Source organism: Balaenoptera acutorostrata, chromosome 7, assembly GCF_949987535.1.
Source record: "Balaenoptera acutorostrata chromosome 7, mBalAcu1.1, whole genome shotgun sequence".
Classification (NCBI taxonomy): Eukaryota; Metazoa; Chordata; class Mammalia; order Artiodactyla; family Balaenopteridae; genus Balaenoptera; species Balaenoptera acutorostrata.
Genome location: NC_080070.1, coordinates 115,031,569 through 115,051,562, shown reverse-complemented (window position 1 = coordinate 115,051,562; position 19,994 = coordinate 115,031,569). Strand labels below are relative to the sequence as shown.

General features: G+C 46.0%; 1 protein-coding gene across 7 annotated transcripts in view; it reads right to left on the bottom strand.

The window, feature by feature from the left end:
* The window catches only part of COBL (cordon-bleu WH2 repeat protein), a 272,030-nt gene that overhangs the window by 50,408 nt on the left and 201,628 nt on the right, over positions 1 to 19,994 (bottom strand). For 5 of the 7 annotated variants that reach the window (XM_057549868.1, XM_057549870.1, XM_057549869.1 and 2 more), the window contains 2 exons: positions 18,047 to 18,185; positions 14,932 to 15,102 (listed from right to left, as the gene is read on the bottom strand). In XM_057549868.1, coding sequence (XP_057405851.1) covers positions 14,932 to 15,102; positions 18,047 to 18,185 — 310 coding nt within the window. The remainder of the gene's footprint in view (positions 1 to 14,931; positions 15,103 to 18,046; positions 18,186 to 19,994) is intronic. The other 2 variants (XM_057549872.1, XM_057549873.1) reach the window with 1 other exon arrangement.

The window sequence follows — 19,994 nt, the reverse complement described above, 5'->3', positions numbered from 1 at the left end:
AGGGCAGAGGGCACTGCCCCTGCAGACGAGCCCAGTGCTGCCCTGGCGCCCCGACCCCGCCCTCCAGGTGGCAGCCAGGATCCTGCCTGGACCAGCGGGTCTGGAGTTGGTGAGAGCGGAGGAGGCGGCTGACCTCCTTTCAGTGAACTTTGTAGCAAACTCAGCTTTCTGCACCCACTCACGCCTCTTTGGCAGGAGAAAATGATGCCATGGAGAGCAATCTTTCCTTCCCTGTTGAAAACCTGGATGGAGGAGAGATGGCTCCGTGGCCCGTGCGTGGCTGCGTTTCACCGATACCGCGTCCAAGGTACCGCTCTGGCTGAAAATGTTGTGACTGGTTTTCCCTCCCCGCAGATCAACGTTCAACTTTATCATTACAGTCATCACGTCTAACACTTTCCCAATTGGTTGCAACAGAGCTTTACTTCTCAATTAATTTAGAATTTTGGTTATTAAAAATTGTTTTTCTAGCTTTCCCCATTCGATTTACAATACTGTCATAAGGTAACCTATATAGCTACGTGTATAATGTTTCATGTGTTCATACACACACACACACACACACACACACACAGGTTAAAAATGATTACAGAGAGATGAGGAAACCTTTGAAGGTGCTATATATGTTTACTATCTTGATGGTGTGGTGATGGTTTCATGGGTGTGTACAGGTGTCAACACTTATTGAAGGATATACTTTCTTTACACACATGTAGGGCTTTGTGTGCCAATTATACATCAGTAATACTCTTAAAAGATAAAAACTGCTAATTCCCATCAATTTGATTCCCATATTTCAATTTGCAATAGTAAAAGGAAACTTACAATCCATTACTAGATACGAAAAATCTCAATTTAAAACCATTCGCTATTATTTGATATTCACAGGACTTCATGAACACCGTCTTCACGTACACTATTTCTGTCCTCAAGCCCCAGGGCCCTAATGCAGGCCATTTGTCCAGGGAGTGGCTGTTCAGGCCTGGCCCGCGCTGCCCTCAGTAGGGTCACACTCTACCTTATTTGTGTGACAGCTGTGATGGGACGGGGGTGGAAAGGCAGATGCACAAGGCAGGTCCCCCCTACCCCGGGCATCCCCTTCCTGGCTCTGTCAGTAACCCTCTGTGGGTGCAGATTTGGGGTGTGCCTGCCACTGGGGGGTGGAAAGAAAAGATTGAGAGAGAGGTCGTACATCAAAGGCTCCCAGGATTAGGCAGAAACGTCCATGAGAGAAACCAGCCAAAGGTGCGAATACTCCCTACTTCCAACCTGAGCTTTATCCCCCTTTCTTTGAAACTGCAGCCCTATAGGTTTATGCTTCATTTTCCCACTTTTTTCCACTACAGTCAGGAGCCTGATGGCAAGACTTCCTCACTTTCCCCTCCATTCTCTGACTGGAAAAACCATAGCTCAAGAATAACCACAGCAAAGGAATTCCCGGCTGGGCCGTGGTGATGGTGGGGGGGCATGGTGCCCATTGAGTTCTGGGCCCCGAAGGCATGAGTGTTCTTACACATTCCAGAGGAGACAGAATTTCAAGGCCAATATGACTTAATATTGGCAACTTTACCTGGCAAAGAGGACACATCTGTGGGCCAGACATGGCCATCTGCCATCTGGCTTAGAATTTGTGCTATTAGGAAGTCTTTATATCCCTCATTACCACATCTTATTCATACGAAAGATATGAGGATCTATTTTCTCTTTAACCCTAGTTCCTTACACACCAAAGAAAAACGTATGAGATACACTGGCTGTTGCGTTCTGATTTCGGTCACACGTTTGGTCACTTTCCCCCTCATTTTCCTCCCTGAAAACCGGAGGGTAGATTTATCACCCTGGAAACAATGTAGCCAGCCTAAATAATCTCAATAGTTCTCAACTCTTTGTTTTTTTTTTTTTAATTGTATTTTTTTTTTCTTTGCTAAAGAACATTTTTTCTTTGCTGGAGGCAGATACAGCCTTCTGAGGTTTACACAGCTCTGCTCATAGTAATAAAAAGTTTATTATTTTCTTAAGAAGAAGGAAAAAGAAGGATTATAGAAAGCATTTAAGGGCAGAATAAACACAGAAAGTGATGATAAATCTAATCTCACAGTTTCCTGTGAAGAGTTTTTGACAGAAGTGTTCTGTGTTGCTGTCGGTGACAAGTAAAGCATGGGAACTCAGCCCGCGGGTAACTCCAAGTCTTATTTCATTTCACACTTGGACTCTCATTTTCACCAGTGTTTGAAGTTTGCTTCATGTTGCTTTACCATGGCAACTAATAAGGAGCAAAACTATTTTGAGTTTTTCTCCTGCTCTACATTCCTTGGGTTTGAAGGATGAAATTGTTAAAAACACACACGTGTGCTCGCATGCACACACACAATTCAGAGGGGAGAGAAGAAGTAAGTACTCTGTGAGTGGATTAATTCCTAGACAATCGGTCGTGCCTTCAATACTTGTGTGGAGGGGCTCTTACTCCCCGCATAATGTTTGGAAGATGTAATCCTATCTCTGTTACAGAAAAGTTTGTTTTGCCGTGTAAAATGTCAGTCTGCATATGGGCATGTTTTGGATCAGACTACATGAATTATGAGAGTTGTGAACAAACAGTATCATATGATGGACCCAAATTAACATGGAAACTGAAAATTAGCAGTCGATAAGCATTGCAAACACAGATGTAATGCGTGGTTGATTATAATGGGTGATAAAATACAATACCAGTGAGGAAACTGGAGTAAGATTCTCCAAATTCTTTCATCTGTAGTACTAGGAGTATTTATTCACCACAAAATAATCTCTGAATTTTCATAGGAAAAGGTCAAAAGTACCGGTGAAGTGAGATGGCAAACATTCTCAACTAATGCAGTTTAGAAATTACAGCGTGTTCCACTGCCCACTGCTGACACTGTCTCTACGGTGAAAATGCAAGAGTTTAAGCCAATTGCTGTTGAAAATTAATATAATTTCTGTGTGCCTTGGCACTTGTTATAGGGCTGGTGCTCCCGAGGGCGTCCCTGGGAACCTGCATGGCTAGTCAAGGCTCGTCAGTCACTAGGGCTGCTTGATTTGTGTCTCTCTGGCTAGAAAATGTGAACCCTCACAAATCTGTTTCTCTTTTAGTTCGACTCTTGATAGTATGTGTAACATGATGGAGACAAGAAACAGACGGTTCTCCTATTGGCTTATAAGGAGAAGAGATGACCCACAAAGAGGGATGGATTCTGGGCTGAGCCAGAAATGGAAACCTCTCAGAAATGCAAGTGCCTCGAGAAAAAAATATTTAACCAAATTATTTTGTCTGGTTCCTAGAAGATTCTGATGCTGGGTAAGCACAGTGTCATGACACACGTGGATCTCTAAAACTTGTTCATCGAATTGCCCTGAATTTTACCCAGCTGTGTGAGAGACCACCTTGGTGATAGAGAACCCTGAGGTGTTGTCAAAAATCTGTGTCTTTGGCTAACTTCGCGATCCAGGACGTCAGGGGTGCCCTGGTCGCATTCCATTTGTCACATAATTTGATCGATCTCCATTGAGTTTGTTCCTTCCCACCCCCAACATCTGTGTCCTCTGTTTTTCATAGAGTTTGATACATTTTTTGTATTACATTTTCTGTCCCCCAACCAATAATTCAATGAACAATATCACTTTCTCCTGTTCTTCTCCTAACTTTTTGCCTTAAGACTTCCTACCGCCATCTTTCTTCAGAGTAATAGCTACTTCTTACACAAATGCTTCTTGCTGTAATTATATACAATCTTCTACAATCTTTAATGTCTGGGCCATAAATCCTGACGCTTTCCCCAACATTTAGGTAAACATTACCTTTTCTTGTTTAGACTTTCCCCACTTAATGATTTAAGGTCAAGTGACTGCTACTTATCAGACAAAAGTTCTTTATTTCAATGCAAAAGAAAAGCACTTTCTAACTTGTTCTATGTTTCCTCCTGAGTAATTTCTGTTTTTTTCACCAACACATGGCACTAGATTGGTTATACACAGCTCTAGCCATGTATTTCTAGAAGTTCTAGCTTATATTTACTAGTAATACCAATATCAGCTGCGATATTTCCTACATCAGTTATTGCTACCATTCTCATTGTGATCAAGCAGACAACAGTCATACAAGTAAAAAACACTCATTTTTTTTCTCACTTTGAGCAATTAACATTTAAAAAACCTTTTGGAGAGAAACATGATAAGCTTCTCCAATTCAAATGTATCTTTGCACAATAATAAAAATTTATCAAAGCAAGCAAGTCTTTTTTCCTAAGCCCTGAATCTTCACATGAGTATTTTCACCTGCTCTGTCTTAGGACTGCTGCGGTGACCAGTTCTCAGTGACTGCGTGGGTTTTCTCAAGATGGGAGAAGGACCTTAGTCTCTAGAAGAGCAGGCAACACCCCTACGTGGACATGGTAGCTACACCCTTGGGCATATGCTCCACTCGTACAAACCTCCGGACTAGCATTTATCAAATGGACCCATCGCTACTTCTTTTCTCAAGTGAGTCATGGTAAGTAGAAGCCATGGGCAGAGGTCATGTGCTACTCACTCTAACGGCCCCCAAAGACCCCTAGCATCAAGCAAGTACCCCGTGTTTGGTGAATCAACGAAGTGAGACACATGCTTCTCTTCCTCTGTTTTCTTCTCATAAACCCTCTAAATGGCAGGGGACACAGTAATAGGAAAACCTGGAAAACATCTACAAAAATGTTATATCCTACCTATCCCGAATGGATACCTATAGATCATGAGTTGTGGGTCCCTACAGGTTATGTTTATAGTTCCTGGGCTTAGGCACTTAGTTTTACCAGGAAGATAGACTATTTCAGTTCTATCCACATTGCCCTTGCTGGTCAATTTATGGACACCATCTAGTTGAAAGGAAAATGGAGAAGAAATTCTGTATCCGAATATCAAAGAAGAAAAATATGAATTAATAATGAATTCAAATAAAGCAAGGTTCTTAATAAAAACATATCCACGTATCAATGAAAGGGGAATTTCAGACAGGTCAATATAATCAACCTAGAATTTACATATAGAAGTCTTTACCTCCTACAAGGAAATATGAACCTCGGTCAGACAAATCTCTGTTGTTTATGCATTTATATGCAAATTCTAAAGAAAGTAAGTTGCGGGTGTACAAGTGAGCTCTTTTATGCTGACAGATGGAAGATCAACAGGAGAATCAGAGTCAGGACAGCAGAGGCACAGGGAAAAGTCAGAGGTACGGAGCTCCAGGAAGGGGCCGTCCGTCAGAAGCGCTTGGCATGGGTAGGGAATGATGCACAGCAATAAACTGCGGGGGGGGGGGAAATAAACAGTAAAATATGAACGCAAACTCTGGCAAAATAAATGTCACCCTTCTCATCATCATCAAGGCCCTGGGGATTCAGCACTGCATAGAGAGTGAGGTGTTGGCCAAATCATCATATTACTAATGTTTCCTCCACTTCCTTTCTTTTTTTAAAACTTTAATTTATTGTTTTTAACTGAAGTATAGTTGATGTACAATGCTGTGTCAGTTTCAGGTGTACAGCAAAGTGGTTTAGATATATATATATATATGTATGTATGTATATATACATATATATATATATATATATGTTCTTTTTCAGATTCTTTTCTCGTATAGGTTATTACAAAATACTGAGTGGAGTTCCCTGTACTATACAGTAGGTTCCTGTTGTTTACCTATTTTATATATAGTAGTGTGTATATGTTAATCTCAAACTCCTGATTAATCCCTCCCCCCCCTTCCCCTTTGTTTCCTCTGTCTGTGGGTCCGTTTCTGTTTTGTATATAAGTTCACTTGTATCTCCCACTTCCTTTCAGTCTTTGACTATGTCCGTTATCCAAAGGGCCTGTTGATCCAACGTACGCAATTCTGTCCTTGGAAGAGTTATATCATCAGCGTCACTGCACTCACTGTTGTCTTGGACGTTTTCTAATAAAATGATATGGATTTGATACAAAATCTTAAAGTCCTTGCAGGCAGAGACAGTGACCAGCTGGCAGGAAAGCTCCTGGAAAGAAGTCTAAGTTGCTTTCAGAGCTCTAGGGAAAAATAGATAACATTGCTTCCCAATGCCCTCAGCTGCAGATCAATCAATCCAGCCTCGACAATGTGGATACTAAGCAGGGCTCAGGCATAAACTCAGAAAATACCGATTGACTTACTGAGTTGGAGACAGGCATCAACTGCATATGCATGTTGACCTGGGCCTTGCTCTTTTCCGCAGTGAGAGGCTGACCATCTGATGAAGGGCCATTGATTGCATGGAGTGGCTTAAGGCCCTGAAGGCCTCAAGGGTTAGGGATTAAAACAAAGGACAGCCATGCCTAAATTCATAGAAATTTATTTATCTCATAAAAATCCTTAAGACAACAGGTTAGAAGACTATTGTCAATAAAGAAATGATGGGTTTATAATCCCTATTCACTTTTTAACTAATAAAATAAAATAATGATATTTATTAAGAATCTCGAACCATTCTTGAAAAATCAAGCTGTCCATTCCTTACTTCCAGGAAGAACTTAAATTTATGTGAACCCAGAAAGAAGTTCTTATAACTCTTGATGTAAAAAAGTTGGTTTTTACGCCAAAGCTGAACTTAGCCTGCAAATTAAAACTCTGAGAGACACAGAAACCTGTTTGATTATTTGTGTCAACTCACAGCTTGAGCAGTGAATTAGGAAAATAAAAAATAATATCGCCATCTGTTTTCTTAACTAAATAATTTTACTCTCTTTCAGCATTCCTATTTATATGTTATTCCTTTGCAGTGGGAGGCTGGTAAATGGTTACTCACCAGCTCTCTGGAAAAAGTAAAAGGGATAAACAGACAGATAAAGTTTTACTGATACAAAGGATGGGTAGCACAAAATTTACAAGTAATAATAAAATATACAATAGTCTTTGTTGTAAATTCTATATGACCAATTGATTCTCACAGAATCCTTTTATTAATTTTTGTCAAATTATTTTATCTGTAGTCAGCCTATTATTACCATTGACAGACACGTGTCTTTTTGACACAAATGTGGATTGATCATTTTATGTTAAGGAGTAAGATGAACATGAAACCATGAAGACAGATGTTGGAATTCGGCCTCTTTGTCAATCACATGAATGACCTTGCTGAATTGAATAGTGGTTTTTGGAAAATGGAAGAACTATTCTTCAACTTTGGCGGGATGGGGTGGGGTGATGCTTTTCACAATGCATTGGCTATTGATAATATGCTTTTATAATTAATCTGCATTATTAACATTTCCCAATGTTACATCCTACACCTGGACAATTAGCACACAATAAATCCAGCCCTGATTTGTATAGCCTTTGTCAATGTCCATGGTGTAAATGCTCCTTCCTTGGTTGATTTCGAGGTCTCATCAGTCACTGAACGTGGTGCTGGGAAGAGGTGTGCAGTGGTGTGCTGTTATATAGCATTTTCACTGTTACATACTATTGAATCATATTGATTCAACGTACATAACCTCAAGAACACAGAAATAGTAAAATGTAGTAAAATAATTAGCAAGTGGTGAGTTTTTAATATCTGTTACCTTTGTTTTTAATATTATTTAATTGTAAGCTTACATACTTTACTTTTTAATAATGGTTCTACTTAGCAATTGGCTTGCAAAATTCCTAAAATTACAACAACCTGCTCTCACCAGCTGGCGTGAGCCAGGTGCAGTGCATACGGGCTCCCTGAGTTGTCACTAAGTTCTTCAGTTCTCTCTCAAGCCAGGGACATGGTAGCTTGTAAATAAAGGGCTAAAAGATAATTAGCAAAAGGAAATATGTCCATAAGGTTTTTTTAAAAAATACTGTACATAACTCTACCATGATTCTCATTGCTTTGCTTCTCAGCAGTATTCAATCTTTAGTTCATATTGGGTAGATTGAATGGTTTCAATGGTTTTCAACCATAATAACAGGCTAAAAATTCAGTCCATTTTCAAAATGTATTCTGAACAGGGACAGACTCTGCTCCCATAGTCACCGACTTCCTTTTATGAGACAGGCCATTTGCTCACCACGCAGTTCCTGTTTTCCTGGATGCCGTGCCTTTTCCCATGGCAGCAGGAGCAGCTGCGTGGCTGGTTCTCTTGCCACAGAAGGAAAGCGGCAAGTAAACCCAAGACAAGGGCAAGAGTGCTTCCCTGGGCTTGCTCTGAAGTCCACACACCTGTAGGGTTTCAAGGGTGCTTCCAGGACAAACGAGACTCCCAGAACTGTATTTGTGTCACAAGCTTCAGGATTAACTACTTTGTTTGGAAAGGGACCAAGTGTTGGTTCCAATTGTAAAGTAAGACGTTAGGTGACTTTGAAGACTATTGGTCGTGATATAAGGAACATCAGTGAAGCTCCTGTCCTGTCCTCTGTAAGCTCTCTGCTCCGGCCAGCTCATGGTCGGGGAACTGAGATCCCGCATGCCACGTGGCACAGCCGTTAGTGAGGCTCTAGTCTGGGAGTGTGGGGAGCTGATTAAAGCCATTTTGCCAGTAAACCACAGAGCCGGGCCCAAAATATTTCTAGATTTTCAGATCTTCTGCTGAGTCACACTGCCTAAAATGTGAATTATTGTTATTATTAATTTTACATTGAGCAAATTACTATCTTCTAATTGAGAATGGATAGTTTGTTTCTCTCATTTTATTACCCTAGTTTAGAATTTCCTTAAAGTTCTTTAGAATGGGACACTTGTTCACAAATTGAAAACCAATCAGCTAGAAACATCACAATGGTTGTCACAGTGGTGCTTTAACCTTACATGTCATTTAGAACAGGAGACAATGGCCCTGTTTCCCTTTCTGCCTTTAAAATCCTTTGTCAATTACCTTAGAAAAGTATACCCAAGGAAAGGCTGATTTCCTCAAGCCTGGTGTAGGAAAAGTTATAAGAAAATGACAGTCATTGGACAGTTTAATTTAAAAAATATAACACAAATTAAGGATCTGTAATTTGAGCTCTCTGTGCATTGATTTTTAAAATCCCCAGGGTCTTGTCATTAAAATAAGTAGCTAATAACTTGTTAATAACTTAATCATAACTAGTACTGCAAATCTTGTAAACAAACAATTCAGTGCAACTAATGGGATAGACTCTACCATCATGATCCACAATGAAGGTTCAACTAAAACCGAAATCAGAGAGCGAGCTGGTTAGAAAGTTATGGGGGGAAATCCATATGCACAATTATACTGGTTTAGACATGCACCAATGTACTTGATTAGATATCTAAAGGTTAATATGAAAGCTTATTAATAAGAAACAAAAAGATTGAAGAGCATAGGCCAAGGAACTACTATTTACTGTTGTTACAATTATGCAACAAAAGCTCAAACACATCACCAAAGCCCCATTCACGGTGACCTTTGTGCCATGAGGCTGAGACATCACCCAGCTTAACCGTTCTTCTCCCACGTGTGCACCAAGCATTCACCACCTCAGACTCCACAGGCTGGGCTGGCCGTGGCTGCTAGGGAGAGAGTGACAGCCTGGACCAGGCCAAGGGACCTCAGTCCTGCACCGGGCGATGCAGAGGCCAAGTTCACCCAGCTTCACACTTGCCCTAACCAACTCTGAAGAGGCTGCATTTTGTCTATCCTAAGCTAAGCTCACCTTGGAAGAGAGAAAATGATGCTTCTTAGAGCAGAAAGCGATTTTAAATGAGATACAGGATTCCAAAGATTGATTGGTTGAACACCCAACTTCACTAACCCTATTCTGTTATCCTCTTGGCTACTAAGATGATCAAGAAACCAAACCCTTTAGTCTCTGGGCTCTAAGTGAGCATCTTCTAATGTCAGGAGCAGTTCTAGTAGTTCCTTTGGTTTGTCAAAGCAGGAAATGGGAAATGTAGGTGGGGGCCAGGCCTGAACTGAAACTGTCCCCGAAGGAGGACGGTGCCCTGGTGATTTCTGCCTTTCAGGTGTGTGGTCACACTGCTTTGAGCCACGCGCCTGGCCTTCACTGCCGGCACACAATCCTCCCTCTGCACTTGCTCACGACACATCTTATGTTCTCGAGACACAGGACGGAAACCTCAGGCTACAACCCGTGTGTGGTGAACACTGCTGGCTATTGATGCAGTGTGCAACCTCCACATTTCCCAGTGAGCAAAATTCCTGTACTGACCAGCTACTCCCACACACGCAGGGAAAGCTGACCCCACCCCAGCTGTCAGGAGGCACCTGACTCACCTCCGGGGATTCCGTCCTCACCCAGGGACTGGGTCAGCACCAGACCCAACCCTGGTCCATGAGACACGAGAGGAACTCTGCAGCTGGGCGTTTCTGGGAAAGGTTCCCTTTTCCTATGAAACTATTAGAAAAGATAGTCTCTCTTCCTCCTCTGAGACGTCCGGTGTCTGGATGGGATGCAGGGAACAGCCACGGCGCCCTGGGTACCAGCCTGAGGAGGAAGTCAACCCCAAAGATGATCTACAGAAAGCCTTGATGGCAACTCTAGGCCTCAGATTCAGCACTGAAGTCTGTCCCACCGGGATTCCTAATGAGATAAGAGATTCCCTAACTGAGTAGGTTTGAGATGGGAGTTTTGCAACCTGTATTGATTATCTATTGCCACAGATCAAATGACCTCAAGACTTAGAGTCTTCAAAGCATAAGGATTTACCTCACAGTTTGTGTGGGTCTGGAAGCCGGGATGGCTCAGCTGTGTGCAATCAAGGTGTGGACCAGAGCTGTGGTCTCACCTGCAGGCTCTACTGGGGAAGCTTCGCTTCCAGTGTCACTCAGTGGCCATGGCAGGACTCAGCTCTCATGGTCAGTGGACTGAGGGCCGCTGGCTGGAGACTCCCTCGGTCCTTGCCCCGTGGACTCTCCGTAGAGCAGATCTCGGCAGCTGGCTTTCCTCGGGGTGAGCAGGTGAGAGGCTCCAGATGGAACCCACAGACTCTTTCTACCTAGTCTCAGAGGTGACAAGTGACTTCCACTACTGCTGCCACATTCTACTCATTAGACACGAGTCCATGTTCAAGGGGAGGGCTACACAAGAGGGTGAACACAGGAGGTGGGGGTCATCGGGATCCAGGGTACCACAGGGCGTCTTGACAGACGGACCTGACCAGGAGACAACTGAGGAACAGAAGCCCGGGCTGGGATGCTGAAGGCGTGACTGCCAAGGTCTCCGATGCAGTGCTGACGCTACGGAGAACATCCTATAGACAGACCACAGTGCTGGCGCTGGATGCCCTTTAAGACCGTTACAGCCTCCGAGTAGCTTCAACTAGTGGGGTAGCCCATACAGGCCTGTGTAACAAGTACGGTGAGAAATGGATGAACACCTAGAGGACAACAGGAGGGAGGGGCGGCCGTGCCAAAGACCAAAGGGCTCCTGGGCTGGAGCAGGGTGAGCACAGAGGAGACCCCCACCCCTGACTGTGCGAGAGTACGCAGGGCTCACATCAATCTGACATCCAGGCTGGGTCCCCCCAGAGCTGGCGGAGGGGCCGGCCGCGGAAGGTGGCCTCTTGGAGCTGAACAGATGCACGAGGGGATGGTCATTCTACCTCTTCTGACTACAAACTGTACATTGGTTCAAAAAGAGCGCAGGAGATGCCGAGAGATGTGGCACTGACCTGGAACACACGTCTCCTCCTGTTTGCTTCCGTTCCAGGTCAACATGGTCTTAATGGCCATGAGTCAAGTGCTGCTAACACTTAAAGCATAAAAATAGGAAAGAGGATTTGTCCTTGGGTCAGGGCCTGGGGCCCACCTGGTGCCCAGGTCAGCTGGCAGAAGGCCGGGGACAGAAAGGAGGGTTGGCGGCCGTAACGGGAACCCCAGCAAAGCCACCAGGACGGGAATCAAGATTCTGCAGAGGCAAGGCTCAGGGACAGGGGGATGGCTGGAACAGAAGGTTCTGGAATGGGAGAGATCAAAATAGAAGGTGTGGTATGAGGACCTGTTTCACGTCTTCCTTGCCACCTTCTCACATCTGCGTACAAATCCAGTTACTATTAATTCATTGCTACTTAAGTCTTTCCATCTTATCTTTGGCTGTGCTGACTGGTTTTCAAGAAAATGTATCTTACCTCTTTGTAATGACCTAAGTGGGATATGCCACCTGTGGTACAAATCACAAAGAAGGTGCGCAGCCAAAGGTGTCCAGTGGGAGTCTCTGGCACAGTGGGAGGAACGTCCGGGGTGGGGGCAGGCAGAGGCTGAAGGTCAAAGACGCCATAATGTCGATTCCTGCTGGACCCATTCCGCAGTGAGACCAGGGGCCAGTGATGTAGCTGCTTCTGGCTCAGCTTCCTCCTTACAGAGTCTCCCCAGAGAGGGTGGAGCTAGAACTCGCCCGGCCTCCAGGTACTCAGGTCTGATTTCCACCACTAACACATCGTTTCTTAGACAGAGAACACAGGTCTAACTCCTGCTGAACTCACGAGGAGACACACAAGAGCTTACGGCTGGCATATGAAAGTGCCTACTGAGCTCCCATGGCTACAAATAGATGCAAGTTCGATGGGCATGCAGGTGAGATGCACGTGCCCACAAGGGGCGGAAATCACACCCGACACTTTACATGCCAACAATCCACAGCTCCCCAGAGACGAGGGAGAGCAGTACCCAGGTTTCAACGTGGTGTAAAAAAATAAAACAAATGACAACAAAGGAGTCGTTTTCCCTCACTTTTTTAAAGACCTGAATCAAAGCAGGTGAATTGCTTTCTGCCTGGCTGGGCAGGCGATCCTAGTTTTTCATGCTGTAAACAATGTTCGGGACAGTCCTGCTAAATAAAAGCTCCAAGCTGGATGCATTAACCCCTGGTGCACACGTGGTCAGGAGGACAGGGCTAGGGGACAGGAGGGGTTCTGCTATGCCTGGGCCAGGCTCTGTGTGGTCCTAACACTCACGGGGCCCCACTCTGTTCCCCCCGTGCTTCTGTGCTCTCTTCCTGGCGTTTCTGTGGGTGTGTGAGAGGGGATGAGAAGAGAAGGAGGGCAGGTGAGCTATGTCCAGGGCAGGGGAAGGTCCTTGGACATGCACGTGGGGAGAGGAGGACATGGAGAGAAGTGTCCCGGGGCAGGAGAAGGAGACGGAGCCTCCGGGCAAGAAGACAGGGGGCCTCCTGCTCTGTCTGAGGCTTGTTCATGCTCTACGCAGACCTTTGTTGGAAAGGCTCCCAGGGCGGGGATGGGATGTATTTCCTCAGCACTGGAGAGACCCAGGGGGAAGCTCTTCTTCTCCAGGCTGATGCGGGCCTTTAAAAGCTGAGGACCTTCCTGGTGGTCCAGTGGTCAGGACTCTGAGTGTCCACTGCAGGGGGTGCGGGTTCCATCCCTGGTTGGGGAGCTAAGATCCCGCATGGCGTGCAGCGCGGCCAAAAAAAAAAAAAAAAAAAAAAGCAGCTGCTAAATCTTGTCCTCGGTCTCCCCAGCAGACACCACACGCTGACACTGTCCCCCCAAACCCAGGCAGGGGCCCGGCGGAAGCTGGGGTCTGAGGGTTTACACAAGGTCAAGTGTAGGGCAGTCCGTGGGCCTGGCCGTCCCCTCCTGTTAGGCCCCCCGAGCTCCTGGGCTGTGGCCAATCCTCACTGCCGAGGGCCACCCTCTCCCCTCAGCCCTTCCTCCCTCACGGGCTCCCCAGGGGGGACAATCCATGGTGAGGACCACGGGACTGGCCACTGAAAGCTCACGGCCTCGGCCTGTGGAGCTTCAAACCCACTCTCTTCAGAGATGACACAGCCCCAGAGCTGCCTAAGCCTCGGTATCATCTTTCCGACTAATCTGTCTAATCCTCTGTTTCTGAATCCCCTACAAATTTCATTTGCGTTCGGAAGCATGTCCAACCTCAAGATGATCAAACAGATTTTGAGGATGGAAAAGAAGTCTTTGTGAAAAGAGATAAAATGAATCAGGATTACCTTGCCTAGAGAAAGTTGGTAAGTAATCCAACGATTATCTTCTTTCCCCAGAAGCTGGCGGGGAGCTAGCTGTCATTTCCAAAGAAGACAGAAAAAGATCAAGTGGTTCGATGGTGGAAAAGGATGAACTTCCTAACCAGAGGGCTGCATATCTCGTGTGGGCGCCAGAAGCTCCCTGGGCTGAAGGCATAGAGACTTTTCACCACTGGGAAACTGCAGCCCTGGACGGTACCTGCTTTATAAGGCAATGTCCCTGCACAGCTCAGGCATCCCGACGGAGGGATGCACCCAGGCTCGATGTCGTGTGTGTGTGTGTGTGTACAGTGAAATATATAGCGCTAATATCCAACTGGAGGTGGGAATGCTATACATGGTGCTTATTAAAGTCCAAAAGAAATCCCAGGAAACAACGAAGAAAGCCTGATCTCAGACGGGATGTGACAAGAAATAGAAACAAAATAAGCCTTTAATTCTGGCTGTTGCTAGACTCAAATTAAGTTGTTTCCCCTTCTGGTGCCTCAGTCTCCCCTTCTGCGGGACTAACGCTTGGCCACTGGCTGTAGGGTTCAAAGACTCTAATCCGTTAAGTCCCCCCAGCTCTGGAGCACAGCCCCCTTGGCATTCACGGCTGGCCTGAGCGAGCTTAGCAATACAGCCCATACGATCGCATCATTGCTGTGCTGTGCTGTGCCGAGTGGGCCACCTGCGGGCACTGAGAGGACAGTTCTAATTTGAGGGACATTTATTTGCTCCTAGCTGGCTGTCTCCACCCACACGATGCAATTCTGGCTGAAGTCGAACCACAACATGAATGATTAATGGGTTAAATCGTTCTTCACGGGGACCTGCCTGGCATTCAGGGTGCATTCACTGTTAACCGGACACACTGCGTTGAGCGTTGAGAGAGAAAAGCTGGAGGGAAGAGGCACACACATCCCCAGGCAAGAATGGAAAGTCTGGAAACCCAGCGCCGACACCAGAGACCAGAGAGGTGAGGCGTCGACACAGATGAAACGAGAGGCACGTACGTGTGGGTCTCAGGTCGGAGGCCTCGGAAACAGCGCCTTCCCCAGGAAAGCCGAGAGGCTCTGCCACGTCTGTGTCAGGAGGAGGGTAGGGCGGGGGCGGGGGGAGCACTAACTGGGGGGGGCCCCGAGCAGTGCCTCTGGGAGGCTTCTGTGGCACCTGCCGTCCGACACCTACGTGGAATCAACAGGGATTACTTCAGGGGGTTAAGCCCAGAGGCCCCCTGTCTCCAGCGGAGGGTACGTCACCATCACTCAACCACACCGAGAGCTCCAGATGCAGACACGCCTGGGACCAAGGGCAACCACACTCAGCACTAAGCCCAACCTCACCCGACATCAAACCCAACCTCATCCGTCACCAAATGCAGCCACACCGGGAACCAAATCCAAACACACCCAGCACCGCATCCAACCTCACTCAGCGCACCGCATCCAACCTCTCTAACGTTTTAACATTTTATATACGTAGGGTCCTATCCTTGGGTTATTTTGAATATACTGCGCAGTTGCCATTTGTTTCTGAAAGGCGCAAGTATTTTTAAAGGCTGAAATTATTATGAAAAGGTCCCTAAACAGCTCTGTCAAGTTAAAAGGAACCCTTTTTCTTCACATTAGTCTTTTTCAGGTTCACAGGTTTGTGTTTTAGCTTATTCTTGCTGCTTACATCTATTACCTATTACAGATCCAATAACCCCTAGTTTGATTTACCTCTTTAAGCCCATTTATACTATCAACCTCTTCCATTGTTTGCGGTAACAGTTTTTAAACTTTGTTTTGAAAAGGATCCTGGGCTGGAGAAAGGGTGGGGATCTCCCCCAGGCCAGTCTACCTCTCAGACCAGCCGAGCAGCCCTCTTTGATCTGTTCACATTGGGAATCTATTTACAATTTTCTATAGAAATGGTTATCTTCCGCTAATAAAGTTTTTGAAAGTTAATGACAATATAACAAATGATAGGAGTTACTAGTATCATAAATTGTGTTCATGATTATTTCTTTAAAAAATACTGGCTTCAACCTCTAAAGTTTAGAATCTTCTAGTAATTAATAGAGTCTACACTTCATGCCCTTCATCAGACTATTAATACAAATATTAAGACATCATTTCTTCATCAAGAAATATATCCATTATTCTTTCTCTTGCTTATAGTTCTCTAGACTTGGAAAAATATTAATCTCCTCATATATACATATCATTTCCTCCCTCAAAGTGCAAATAAGCCAAGGCGTCTGAATGAGTGTGGTTTGCTTGGCCCAGGTAAGCACCTGACATGACAAGCCAACCCCAAGGGCAAGGCAGGTAGAAGAATATCCTCTCTGCTGGAAGGCTTCTTTTTGTTTACCAAGAAATTTGGGTCGAGACCCAAATCCAGCCAGCTGCAACACTACTTTAGTGCAAGTCCCAAAAAATTTTTAGATTTCTATCTCCAGCCATCTGAATACAAAAAGAAGCTCAGCATATTTTGTTGTGGTTTGGGCTACTTTTTCAAAATTATTATCTTTTAACCTAAAGCCAAGACTTTGGTTACAAGTTCTGCTCTGGTGCCATTATTGTACTTTTAATTCATGGGGATGGAAGTCTGCTTTGAAACGGCCACCAAGACCGCTGACCTCAAAACATATCCAAAGTTACTGACAGGAGGAAGGGAGCTTCTGGCCGCCTCCTCAATCCACAAAGCAAAAGTCTGTGGACCAGAGAGAGACCCATAGCAGTTACTGCCATCCATACCCCCTCTTTGTACATGTTCCTTAGAGAGGGAACCGTCCCTACCATTTTCACTTTAAAATGCCCATCTCCCTTTTTCTGAGACCCCTGTGAGCACCAGCTGCCCACCCCCAGGCCAGGCTCTCCAAACTCGTTGGACACAGACCTTGGTCCTTCAAGGCTGAATCGGGAGGTCCTTCCAGGGGTTAAAATGGGCTGTCTGGCCTGGAGGTTGGCAGGATTCACCACCTCTACACTACCCTAACCACGGATGCTTCTTAGAATTTCAACAAGGACTCTCAGTCTGAGTTCATCATCCATTTATGAAAAGAGTGGGGAGAAAGCTTGGAAGGCAGAATGGGAGTCTCATTATGAAAAAAAAAAAAAAAAAAGAAAAACAGGTTTATTTGAAGGAGCTTCTGATCACATTTCCTTCAAATCAGATAGATAGTTTCTCCTTTGGGAAAGACGATGGACTGACATGAAATACTGGCTGTATCTCCTTAGCAAAATCGATTCCCAGGCTGTGAAATGCTAAGACATTAAAATCGAGGTATTGGCCAAGGGGAAAATGCTGACTAATAGCCAAGTAGCTCTTATGAAAGGTTTAGGGACCAACAATGTGACCACTTATCCTTGGGCATCTGTTCCCTTTGGGGGCTGCAGCCATGAGATCAACGGCAAAACGTGAGGCTGCCCGGGGGGAGACTGAATGGCACTGCTGTAATGACTGAAGCACTTGCGTCAGGGGCTTATCTCGGTCCCTACATAAATGAAACAACAAACACTGAATGATTTTAGAATAAAATTGGCCATCCCTGGCTGGTGGACCTACAGACCCCCATCTCTTCTCTCCCTTGTAACATGAGGGGCTAGGATATCATGGTCGAATACGTCTCTGCTCACAGATACCAGGATTGCACCCCCTTTACTCTGGCTTCTCTTTTTCTTAAAGAATACCATATAGGAAAGCTCTATAAGTGGAGATCAATTTCAAAAAGGGTGCTCAAAAAAGGACTGAACTGTTGTCACATGATCTAGTGTATAAACGCCCTGGGGCCGAGATGTCTTTCACACCAGCATCCACGCGCGCCATCCTAGGACTGGTCCCCTTCCGTCCGGGAGACGCCGTCCCCCAGCCACGCCCACCAGCTCTCCAGCTCTCCATCACTCGCACTCTCCGAGCCTCGTCGACCACCCACGCCTTTCCCACCTTCTAAACGCCCGCATCACCCCCAGAAACTATGCCTGTAGGATATCCTTGGCTCACAACCGTTTATTTCCAGACTTTCTTTCTTTCGCCTAAATATTTTCCGAGTTAATGCCATCACGGGGGAAGCCACGGCAGGGGTGAGTAGCAGCGCTAAGATGCAGGCCAAGCACCCAGAGGCGCGCGGACGCCATCACTCACCCGTCCTGCCTTTCCTGTCCTCCTCCCTGTCCTCCGTGCGGGGGGGCACCAGCGGGCTGGACGGTGGGGGCTGGGGTGGAGGGGGAGCTGGTGCACGCCTCTTCTTCTTCTGTAAGTCCATCTGTGACCCCAGAGACACCTGTGAAGCACAAGGGAGGACAGTCAGTGTGAGGGTGGCTGGGCACGTGAGGGAGCTGGCCGGCGTGACGGGTACCCCGAGGAGGGCTGGCAGGTTGCCGGTCCCCTTCCTGGGGCTCCTGGGCAGGCGGTGGAGGCACGGGTGTGAGGGCTTGCTGGTTGCCCGGGAGTGGCCCTGAGGGGGTCCAGGGATGCTCAGAGATGCCCCCCAAGACCCCTAGGTGGCAGAGGGCGGGGGCTCTGCCCCGTATTTCCTAGGGGCTCCAGGCAAATCAGAAGACTTGGAAATCTCTCCTCAGCGTAAATATGAGAAAGGGGATCCTGAGCTCTCACTTAAATGCAAAGACGAACTATTCCTTCTGGAAGCTTCACCCCATGACGTGCCCCTGCAGAGGAAGGACAGAGGGCATCTCTGGCCTTACCCTTGGCCTTTCTCTCGCTCTCCTGCCCCCGAAGCCAGGGTAGCAACTGTCCACAGGCCGACCGCCCCCCACCCAGAACCGCAATGGATTTGTCAGCCCATGGGACACCGGCATATGGGACACCACGCTCCCAGGCAGCACGGAAACCCAGCTGCTCTGGGAGACTCAACAATGACAAATGCACAGCTTCTGAAGGCGGCTTCTTAGGATCGAGCAGGTCTCGTTGTTGAAGGGGAAATCCGTTTTGTCTGCAAGGCTGGATTCACTGATTCCAGGTCTCTGTTCCTGAAGGGGTGCAAACGGTTCCTCTCCTCTGCACTACAGACAAAGCTTTCCTGCATCCACCGTCACTGATGAAACCGCACGTAAAGAGCACTGCACCGCCCGCAGAGGATGTGCAAGGCACGACAGATGCCTGTGCTTGGTTCCTGCCCTGCGGGGCTCACAGCAGCCCCGGGCCTCCAAGTCCAAGGAGGCCCTGGTCCTCCAAGTGCCCGTCCTGGGAGGGGTGCTGCCAGCACCCCCTGCTGGGCCTCGAGTCCTGCTCTCAGAGCCCCTTGGTTTACCAGCTCAGGCTCCCGGTGGGTGGAGTGCGTGTCTCCTCCTCCCCAGGAGGTGGACCTCCTCTTCCGGGCCGGACCTGCTGCTGTGTGTGTGTGTGTGTGTGTGTGTGTGTGTGTGTGTGTGTGTGTGTGTGTAAAAGGTCTTTTACAACTTCATCAGTAATACATATCTATTGCAATTTTTTTTTAACTATAAAAGGAAGAAAAAAAATCCCTTAATTGACACTAGGATTAACTACTAACAATTGGCGTACATTTTTCTGGTCTTTCTGTTTTCTTTTAAAAGTCATATTTTTTCTATCCTTCTACCACAATACATTATAACCACCTCCTATACCTTTAAAATTCCATGTTTTATGAAAAACATGGACATGAAAAGGCAAACAGTTCCACAAGGCTTAGAGTCAAACCCGCAGCTCCTAGCCCACTCCAACAGCAGCCACTTCAAACTACTTTTCGTCTAGCATTTACTCTGTTTTTCTACATAATGAGCTTATTCTGCTGTTTCTTGACTTTTTCCATGTTAGATTTTGGCTTCCTACTTCAGAAGTTCTTTGAGACACAGGCTCACACACAGACACACGACCCCACACATACTTTTCCTCCCTAGTCTTTGAAAAAAAGTTAGAGCACAATATTCAAATTAACATTCACTATTTAGTTATCCATACAGAGTTATAATAGATATTATAATTATTAAAACAGAAATTTTCTTCAAGAGCAACCTTCTGCGGCCGAGACATATAATGTGTATGTTGACTACATTTTCTTTCTAGATGAACTTTCGTTTGCTCTGAACTTGATAACTGATTTGTTTTCTTACTT